The 9,811-nt window shown below is 39.5% G+C and overlaps 2 protein-coding genes across 4 annotated transcripts in view; one reads left to right on the forward strand and one right to left on the reverse strand.

The window, feature by feature from the left end:
• zgc:114119 (uncharacterized protein LOC619273 homolog) overlaps positions 1–1,168 on the forward strand; it is a 4,669-nt gene extending 3,501 nt beyond the window's left edge. Inside the window, exons 5-6 of one of the 2 annotated variants that reach the window (XR_004797477.1) lie at positions 172–352; positions 787–1,168. Coding sequence is in view for 1 of the 2 variants with exons in the window: in XM_035680817.1 (XP_035536710.1) it covers positions 172–267 (96 nt within the window). In the remaining variant the exon portion in view is untranslated. Of the gene's footprint in view, positions 1–171 lie in introns of both variants that reach the window. The other variant, XM_035680817.1, reaches the window with a different exon arrangement.
• A 1,265-nt stretch (positions 1,169–2,433) lies between these two features.
• Positions 2,434–9,811, reverse strand: part of ext1c (exostoses (multiple) 1c) — a 74,961-nt gene continuing 67,583 nt past the window's right edge. For both annotated transcript variants that reach the window (XM_035681357.1, XM_035681359.1), the window contains exons 5-12: positions 9,680–9,799; positions 7,569–7,701; positions 6,996–7,114; positions 6,721–6,816; positions 6,229–6,315; positions 5,965–6,125; positions 3,328–3,499; positions 2,434–3,238 (exon numbers count right to left, since the gene is read on the reverse strand). In XM_035681357.1, coding sequence (XP_035537250.1) covers positions 3,053–3,238; positions 3,328–3,499; positions 5,965–6,125; positions 6,229–6,315; positions 6,721–6,816; positions 6,996–7,114; positions 7,569–7,701; positions 9,680–9,799 — 1,074 coding nt within the window. In that variant the 3' untranslated portion in view covers positions 2,434–3,052. The remainder of the gene's footprint in view (positions 3,239–3,327; positions 3,500–5,964; positions 6,126–6,228; positions 6,316–6,720; positions 6,817–6,995; positions 7,115–7,568; positions 7,702–9,679; positions 9,800–9,811) is intronic.

Consider the following 9,811-nt stretch of genomic DNA (forward strand, 5'->3'; position numbering starts at 1 on the left):
TTGACACTTTGGCTTTGTGTAATATTATACTGATACTCAATACTAAAACTAAGGAAAAGCATAACAGGTGTCCTTTAATACTGTAAGAATGTTAAATGCTGAAACTACTGGCTCATGTGCTTTAAGGAGTTTTACTAATGGATGTCATGTGTCTGTCTGGTTTACCTGCAGAAGGTACGTCAGAAGAACCAGGAGATGAAGGTTCTGATGGATCAGATGAGAAACCTTCTGTGGGATGTCAATGCCATGCTGACGCTAAGGAAATGATAATTCCAGTACATCCCACTTTTTTTTTTTTTTTTAAGAGAGCGATTCCCTACAGACATGAGGACTGCATAATGGCAAAGACCAGGTGAAATAAGGGAATTTATGTATGATTTTGAATATGGGACCTTTCACTTAGGTACATCTCCTTTGTGTTGGCTCTTCACCACTGAAACTCACAGTTCACCCAAGAACTTCTGCTGTTTTATTATGTATTATATTGAAATTGTTGTGGGGGAAACGATTAATGAGATAGGATGAAAGCTAAAAAAAAGAAATGTCAACCTGATACACTCCAGCTCCAAGAATCTTTGTGTCTTTGTACAAGGCAGCTGACAACCCAGTTTTTGTTTGAAAAGTGTTTTACAATTATTTTGTCACTCTTCGTTTATGTCAATAAGTTATGGAATCCTGTTTTCATACGGTTTAAATAATGAGTGGAAACCTGTAATGCCTCAGGTAGAGACAAACAAAAAAAAAAAGTTTTCTTTAAACAAGGTATTCATGGTGTGTTGCCCCCAGGTGCTGACTCGACACCAGACAGACTTGAATTCATTGCAGGTAATTCTTCCAGAAAGCACAGAAGCTGATCTTACGACAGTGTTTACAATAGGAACAATTGCCCTTTTTTTCTTTTTGCTCTGTCAGTTTTAAAAACACTATGGGTTTAGAATTCAAATTAGCCCCTTGGCAGCTATGTATCTCAGGTGCTTTGTTCATAAGTGTGTGTGTGTGTGCATGTGCTTAATGAGATTAGCTTCCCGAGTGCTAGACAGCACACCTGTTTACCCTGAGGGTGTTGAGACTTGCTTGCCTGTGAATTTATTTTTGTAAACTGTGGGACAAAGGGTAGGCCAATTGGGTCATTTCTCTTTTGTATAAAATAAACTTTTTTTAAACAAAATTTCTGAACATGTACTTTAAAGCCTTCCATCTAAATACAGGATGGGCAAGCTCAGACTTTACAGCATGCGCTCCGTTGTGTCATTTCCAACCCAGAGGGCTGATGTGGGAATGCATGAGCTCCTTCACAATGGAGGTGATCCATAAATACACCAAGGCATATCCACCAACACATAATGATGCATATTTGGACCCTGACCCTTTGTTTTCATTTTTCTTTACAACAACTTGTCAGTATAGGTCTCCTCCACTACAACACGGCATCAAAGACAATGAGAATCACAGAGTCACAAAAACATGGAGGACATGATTGAGCAGCGCGCTTTGATTGCTGTAATTGTATTTGGAATAATTTCACAGCTAATTCAATCAAAAGGGTCTCCATTAAATTGATTGCTATAAAAATAAAATCCCGGGATTTCAATAGTGGAAGCAAGGGAATGCTACACGCCACACGCCACATTCTATCAGTGTACACATTGTACAGGACAATGTGCTTGTCTCAGTTTATATGAGCGGCATATGTTTACACAATATGAAATTGGCTTGTGGTAATTTTCAATCAACTAGAATTTTAAAAAGTAGGAATGTGCTTGGTTGACAGTAAAATTAAAACATGTAAATAAACAAAATTTTCATTGCTAACAATTTGATAACTGATATGAAAATGTTGTTTTGAAATTGTTTTGCCTCTCAAATGGGTATGGTGGGTTTTCTATGATTGCAAATTGAATAATGTTCATGGACTGTTTGTAGGTCAAAAGCAATTTGAAAATGTCACTTTGGCATTTTTCACTCTTATATGACATTTTATTGAACAAACGATACATTGATTTAATTTGAGAAAATCTGAATCATCTGATTAATCCATAATGTAAATTAAAATAGTTGCAGTAACAGTTAAGACTGATGGATCTGTTAAAGGATGATCAATGCATAGTACATTAAATTGTGTATATAGGACCAGTATGAAGTCCAGTCTGTTTTGGCCAATTCCTCACTAAATTAATGAAATTTCTACTTTTTCAGGTTTCTAAGAAAACAGTTGATAATCTCATTCTTCCGACTATTCTCTGCTGACTTCCTGGTACATGCAGAGTTACAGGTTTAGTTACTGGCCAGTTACTATTATCCTCACTGATATGCTTTGCTACTTCAGAATCTTAAAATATCTCATAAGGCAATCTAGTTCCTTCAGCTCTACTGAATATCTATGTTCTGGACTTCCTTAGAGAGAGTAGGAAAACAATACTTAACGCGGCACCGTGAGTTTGCATTTATAAATCATTTTATTTGTTTTACATTTAGCATCTTGATGTGAAATGATCAGTTTCCATGGCAACAGTCCCTGCACAATAATGCTGAGACACACATTGACAACTGGAGTGCATGGCACCAATACCAATCCCTTGGGTGCATCTGGCATGAGATAGCCGTTCCCTTTTCATTGTCACAGCAATGGCACTGACATCTGAAGTGTTCAAGTGTTCCTTTTTTTTTTTTTTGCTGTCCAATAGAGATTGTCCTTTCTCAGCGAGAGGCCCAATTACAGGGACTCAGGACTTTCAAGGCCCCTAAATGTCCTACTCCGTTGTCTCACCAGACTTATGGAGGTAGGAGAATCATTTGAAGCTCCTTTTAAACTTTTATAGGCCCTTCTTCATATTTATATGTATGTAGTCCAGAGCAGTCCACCAGGGTCTGTCTGATGATTGTACTTTGTCCATGTATCAAATGGACCGCTCAACCACTTTTTCCACATCCCAATAGTCTTGAGTGTCCTATCTTGACTGCCCACCACTGATTGGTCCATTTGTCTGTCCAAAAGGCCACTAGACCAGACCGTGGCCCTTTCCAGCCTTTCTTTCCATTTTCTCTGTCATTTTCATGCTCTCTCCAGGTCTTTGTACTTCTTTCGGAGAACAGACACTTGATCTTTGAAGAGCACGGGGTCCAGGCGAAACTGAGAGTGGACCAGAGGCATGTAGCCAAACCAGTTGGCGAAGGTGTTGACACACTCCTGCCGCTGGTTGAAGTGCTCCGGGTTGGCCCAGGGGACACTCTTTGTACCCTAGGAGGTAGAACAAGACAGAGTTATTCACCGCCTGGTCCTGACCCGACAGCATTAAACACATGTGAGAAAGACCAGTGGTTATCTACCTGTGGACTGGGCAACTCTTTGTACTGCTTCCTTTGAGCCACTTTGATTGGCGGCAGGTGGGTTACAGCGGAGACCAGGAAGTTCATCAGGATGTCCTCACAGTTGGAGGTGCGATCCACCAGAGTCCGCAGTGACTGGGGCAGGTAGTGAGAGAACAGGTAGTGGTAGTACCTGTGGGGTAGGTCAAAGTGTTATACAGGCATAAATGTATTGTTATTAAAATATAAATATAGGTATATATTATATTATAAGTAAAGAGGACAGTGGATCAGCCTTAGCAGTCACTAATCACATCCAGTAACTAACACGGAGATCACAGGTTCAGTTCCCTCAACTTCTTTTTGTCCACAGCAGTGAAACACAAAGCTCATGAACTCATCATATAAAGATAGAAATTGGAAGAAAAAAGTAATTATGAGTAAAATATTATAACAACTGTTTGTTGTGAGAGATTTACCACCCTGTTTCATATTTCTGTTTGGCAAGAGAATAGCAACTGATAATTCCACTGAAATCAAAGACGTGTTGACAAAACTTAACCAGCTTTCTCAAGCAAAAAAAGACACTTCTGTATTTTCTTATATATCATGTTAATATTATTATCAAAAGTTAGATCGTTGTCTTTTAAGACTACAATTTCTACCTCCTGACCATTGATCACAGTGTCGCCAGGGGTAACGCATCAAAAATCAGTACGTGTTCTTGTTTTTGTGTGTGTCAAATTTGTTTTTAAAAAAGACTAGGTTGCACCAACTGAAAAAAAAATGAACTACAGGGTCATGGTGCATTTGCCACATGCTTTTATAAAATCATCCATGGGCATCCTTCTGTAAAAAAAGAGAAGAAATTACTGAAATGTTATTTTCTCATCTAATCTAGCACCTCTATTACACATTGCTCTATTATTCCTCTCGCAAGAATATTTTGTCAAACCCTGATGTTCTGTCTCACTATTATTAGTCTAATCATGTTTTTTGCCTCTTGTACTTGCACTCACAGTACAGTAAATCTCTATAGACAAGCACATCAACTAAACACATAAAATAAAAAAGTATGACACAATTTATCACAGGTGGAGGGCCAGGCAGCCAGCACCTGTATGGTAACGGGCATGGTCACATCAACAGAAAAGAGTGTATGTTTTGATGTATGTTGATGATATGTATCTAGGACAAGTTAACCATTTCACTGCCAGTGGGATTTGATATTTATAGTGCACAACAAACTAAACCCCTGTGGTACAATGCATATGTTCTCCATTCCTTCAGTTTTTCAGACTGGAGACTAGAGTTCAGTGCCTTCTATTCAGCTGGTAATTTTGCATTACATTTGTCAGACTTAGCACCTCTCACTGTCTTCTTTTTAATGTGTTTTAATTGTGCTTAGAAACTAAAATGGACCACGATTAACTTTATGTAAGTTGACACAATTGATTCTGGGAAGTTGCTTCTTTTTCCTATTGGATTTTCTCATATTTAATGAGTTTTTCTTATTTTGTTTCTTCTGCAAAGCCCTATTGTGAAAAAGCCATTTGGTGCGCTGTCACATCATTTTACCAATACAATATACAGTAAGTAATTAGATAATTTGCATGCAAAAGAAAAATTGAGGGTTCTAACAATGAGAAAGGCAGGGTTTAACTGACTACTCATTGTCATTTCTCTGTTTAAGTGGTTAAACATTTTGAGGCATACGAGGTAATGCAGATGGGCCTTGGAAATATCAGTGGGCTATACCAATGGGGCGGAAAGATTCAAAAATGTTTTTTCATAGAAACTGCTAAAAAAAAAAAGACCACTTTGTCTCAAAATGTTGCAAGGTTTCAACAGCTTTTAAAGTACCCTGACTTAGGAGTAATTACATTCATACTGTATAATAATTCACATTGCTCTGCCATTGCACATATCGACTTCAGGCTTTTGGTATTAATCAAACTGCCTGAAGTAATCCCTGAGTAATTCAGCCGCTCCTTTTCTTTTCCTCTAGCTAACACATACACATATTTATCCTCGATTCTATTTTATCCTGTACGATTGCCCCTTTTTATGTCGAGATTTATGTCTTTATGCTTGCTGCTGTTGCTGTTCATCAAGTAGTCCCTCATTTTCAGCTGTTGATCTCTTAAAAGGAAATCTGTTTTTCCTTTTTATAGCCAAAGACATACATGTTTCCCAGATTATGACGCCTGATGACTTTTCCTCTGGCACCACCATGAAGTTGACGTGTGGTTTTAAGTGAAATATCTCAACAATTGTTGGATGGAGTACTGTAAAATCTGGTACAGTCATTCATGTCCCCCTCAAGATAACTGGTACTAACTTTGGTGATCTTGTGACTTATATTTTAACGCCATCGTCACGTCAAAATGTCACTTTATCCAATACGTTAAATACTTGCAAAACTACTGACATTCAGCCTTAGCTGTACTTTAGGACTAAAACCACATGTTAGCATGGTAAACTATACACCTGCTGAACAGTACAGCCTCATGGATCAGCTAGCATGGCTGCAGTCTATTTATACATGTTTTAAGATGATAATTAAAACATATTAAGAGGCAAAATATTAAAAAAAACAATGCATATGTAGCTCTAAATAGCAGTTTCTATGTAGTTTGCTACAGTCTGCTGGTGTACCTGTGGTAGAAGGCAGCTCCAGTAAGGACGATAGAGTAGTCGTTGGTCCATTTAGAGGTGTAGCCCCAGGCACGCTTCAGGGGATCCCAGAAGTGGCTCCTGGGTGGGTAGCCCACGATCCGCTCAGGGAAGCTCCGCCACACCAGGAAGGCAAAGTTCACCTACGAGTGCAGATATGGAACACTTGACATTGCTGCAACTTTCTCAGGAATATTGATTTGTGTGCAGTTCTTCTGTGTTAATGAATAACAGGTGTACACACACCTCACTGGTCAGCAGGACTGTATCTTCGTCCAGACTCAGCACTGCTTCTGTCTCTATGGCAACATGAGGTAGGAACCGACTGGTGGTCTGAGAGAGAAATACAGTAGTAAATCTTAGTTCTGGTACTGTGTTGTCTGGCCTGTGCTTAGAGAGATTATGAGAACGAGTGAGATATGATCATATTAGAGTACATCAGGCTGAGTGACTGAGATGAGTGAATCACTATAGATTTTGCCTTGGGAGTAAAAAAAAAAAAAGACGAGAGACGGGCAGGAAATGTTGAGAGTGAGTGACATTTATGAATGCGAACGCCACACGGATCGGTGGACATGTCAGATATACATGGATAGGAAGAAAGACAGAAAAAATATGTATAAAGGAGAAGGACCAGAGAAATCAAGTAAGAGAGATAGAGTGGAATGAAGAGATGCATAAACAGACTGAGCAACTGACAGTTTGTCATGCTGTCAGTCAGACGTCATTGGTCCTCACCTTCCTCCTGCCGTCTGTCACAGTGAGGGGGACGGGCATGGGAGGCCATTTGCTCCGACTGGGTGGCGGCTTCTCGCTGTTCCACAGAATGATGATCTAATGCAGCAGGAAAAGTGAATTTTATGTAACACATACACAAATAGCCACAACTCCTCATTAAAATATTGTAAGCTCTCTTCTGCTTCAGCGTATAGTGTGAGACTTTACATGTGTTGAAACAGTGTAATGCATTATGTTTGAGTCGATCATAACCTCCCATAGTTTGTCTTATTTACCTGCGAGCAGTATTTTGACTTGGAGACCACCTGAAGCAGCTTCATGATTGGCTGAGACTGGGAGACCAATGGAGAGACGGCGTGGATGACAGCGGTGAATTCCTGACCTGGAATGACCCCTGAACAGGGTAATGAAAAAAAGAATTTGATGCTTTGAATATTTATTAGGTGCTCTTCAATACAAGAAAAATAAAGCGTATCTGCATTAGTCCATCAAAATGTCATTATTATTATTATTATTATTATCAAGGCTTATCAGAACAATTTAAAGCCATTATTTGTTTCTATAGATTTTACCCTTAGAATAATATAATAAATGTCAGTCACATAAAAATGTGGCTTTAAATAGACTGAAACAATAACAAACCTTATTTGTTACATTAATTTTAGCATGTTTGCAAAATTAAAACTAATACCAACAAGGACTTTAGTACATATTTCATTATGATTTATGAGTGCTGATTACTCATCTCTACCTCCACAGCTCTGACATAATACTGTGGTCTCATCACCATCCCGTGCAATCACAATTTGCATGTTGCGCAGCCTAATTTAAATTGGGTATTTGTTTACCTAATCCCAGGTAGTAGAAAGGGAAATGTGCGAGGTGAGTGGAGTACTCCGGTAGGACCAGCAGACCTCCTGGCAGGGAGTTCCACATGTACTTGTTCCTCGATATGTGAGAGAACACACGGTCCTTTATGATCTGGGGAGAGGAAAAAAAGGATGTGGGTCGCAATGTCAGAAGCAGAGAGACCATGTTTGCCTTCATTGTGACGTGGCTGCTGTGCTCTTCTAGTATAAGCCTCCAACACATACTTATTTTCCCCCTCTAAACCGGTGGATGAGTGTCCTGATCTTAATTTAAACTCTGCTGCAATTCGAGACCTGATACACTTGTGTTTGCATATTCAAGCAACCCCTAATGATATGCCCTGTGTACTTCCCGTTTCACACCAACAGGAGGTGTCCACGCAGCAGCAACATCAGCATCTGCTCTGAAGCCCTCTGCCTCACTGACCTCAGGCTGACTGCACAGCTGTCTCCCATGGGGAGAGGTTCCCCTCTGCATGCTGTATGTATATAAGCAGCTTATCACCAACCTTCAGAACCTCTCCTTTATTATCTCTAGCATAAATCCCCAGCAGTAAATACACTAGGGGCTACCAAAGTTGCCTTTATAAACATCAGAGTCCAAAGCCTACCACTCACTGTGTGATTTCTTAAGATTTCAGATGGGTTAAATCTGTTGTCTCCCCACATTTCTTATGTGCTAAAATTGACATTGGCGCCGTGTGCAAAAACTGCTCATATAAGGAGGTTGTTATTTCTTTTCGTGCATCGTCTAACCCTTAGGCTAACCTTCAAATGACATTCTCTTCGCTGGAGCAACTACCTTTGAAGTACATTTCTTCTCAGCTCATTCAAAGAAGAGTAAAACAAAAGACGGACAGAGAAAGACATATGTATGAGCAAGACAGAAAGCTAGACCTATAAAAATTAGGGCAATAAACCAAGTAGCTCTCTGTTTTTTTTCTGCAATGAGTAAAAGATGAAACTTCTTCTGAACTAGATCTATAGCACTGAAAAAGAAACATTTCTCATAGTCTAATAATAGTGAGCAGTGAGTCAGAAACTAACAGGTTGAGACTGATATTTGCAATGTAATAATATATCATTTCTATACATTAGGGGATTTCTCTGAGACTTCAGGCGGATCGGATGTGGACAGCTTTGAAATGTTCCCCGGGACCTGTAGTACAACACACAGCGGAGAAAGTAAAAGAGTAGATAGGAAGAGCATGGGCCAAGATCCAACCCCATAATCATAACGATAGAAGGGGTGGTTTGATTCAAATGTGAAAACTCTGTTGGAAAGCCTTTCTGAAAGAGGACTGATGATAGCACACAGGCAGTAAACCGCAGAGAGGTAGCATGGCTGTGTGTTCAACAGAAACCCTGTGTTTACAGCAGTGGCTTCCTTTTCGTAGATGTTTTCACTGGATGTTGCTGCACATTCCTGAGCGGAATTGTATGGTAGGAGTATTCGGGGTTATAAAACATTTCAATTAGGTTTCTAGCCAATGCTCAGCAGCCAAAAGCAACATAACACATGAGTGTTTGCGATAGAGAGAGAAGTCTTAATGGTGGAACAAGGGGGTCAAAGCTAAGATTTTATATGATACAGCCAAAGTTGTAGCTATTGACTTATTACTCGAGTTAAGCAAAAAAAAAAAAAGTAAAATCAATTAATTCTGATGGATTTTATTGCATTAAGTTCAGTTTTGGTGGAATATTGACCAATAGCAACTGTTTTGATAATGCTGACCTTTGTGAGGTGAAGAATCCGAAATTGAGGAGACTATTATAGTTATCCATTTTTATTTAACCCTCCTCCGTCGTATTATACGCCTCTCTACAAAAGAAGGATGGTTTTTACACAGTTATCTGAAATGAGCCCCTTCAATAATTATATATTATATATATATTATATATATATAATTATAATTTTTGAATGAAATATTGTACAATCCCAAGAACAAAATTCCGGGGGGGACGGTACAGAAAAAATTGAAAGCTCGGGAAGCCATTATGAGCATGTTTCCAGCTGGCTAGCGGAGGTTAGCAAAGACACGTGGATGAACTTCATCGTGCTGCTATGCTGAGTGTGTGCTGAGGCTGACCTCCAGTGTGGTAAGGACTATCTTGTCCACAGAGGAAAAGTAGGCTTCCCACAACATCTGGGTCCTCTGTCTGAGGGCCAGGACTCTCTCATTTCCTACTGCTCTCACCGTGGATGGCACCTGAGGACAAAA

The sequence above is a fragment of the Morone saxatilis genome, unplaced genomic scaffold (genome assembly GCF_004916995.1).
Source record: "Morone saxatilis isolate NCDOM2014 unplaced genomic scaffold, NCSU_SB_2.0 Contig9, whole genome shotgun sequence".
NCBI classification, from domain to species: Eukaryota; Metazoa; Chordata; class Actinopteri; family Moronidae; genus Morone; species Morone saxatilis.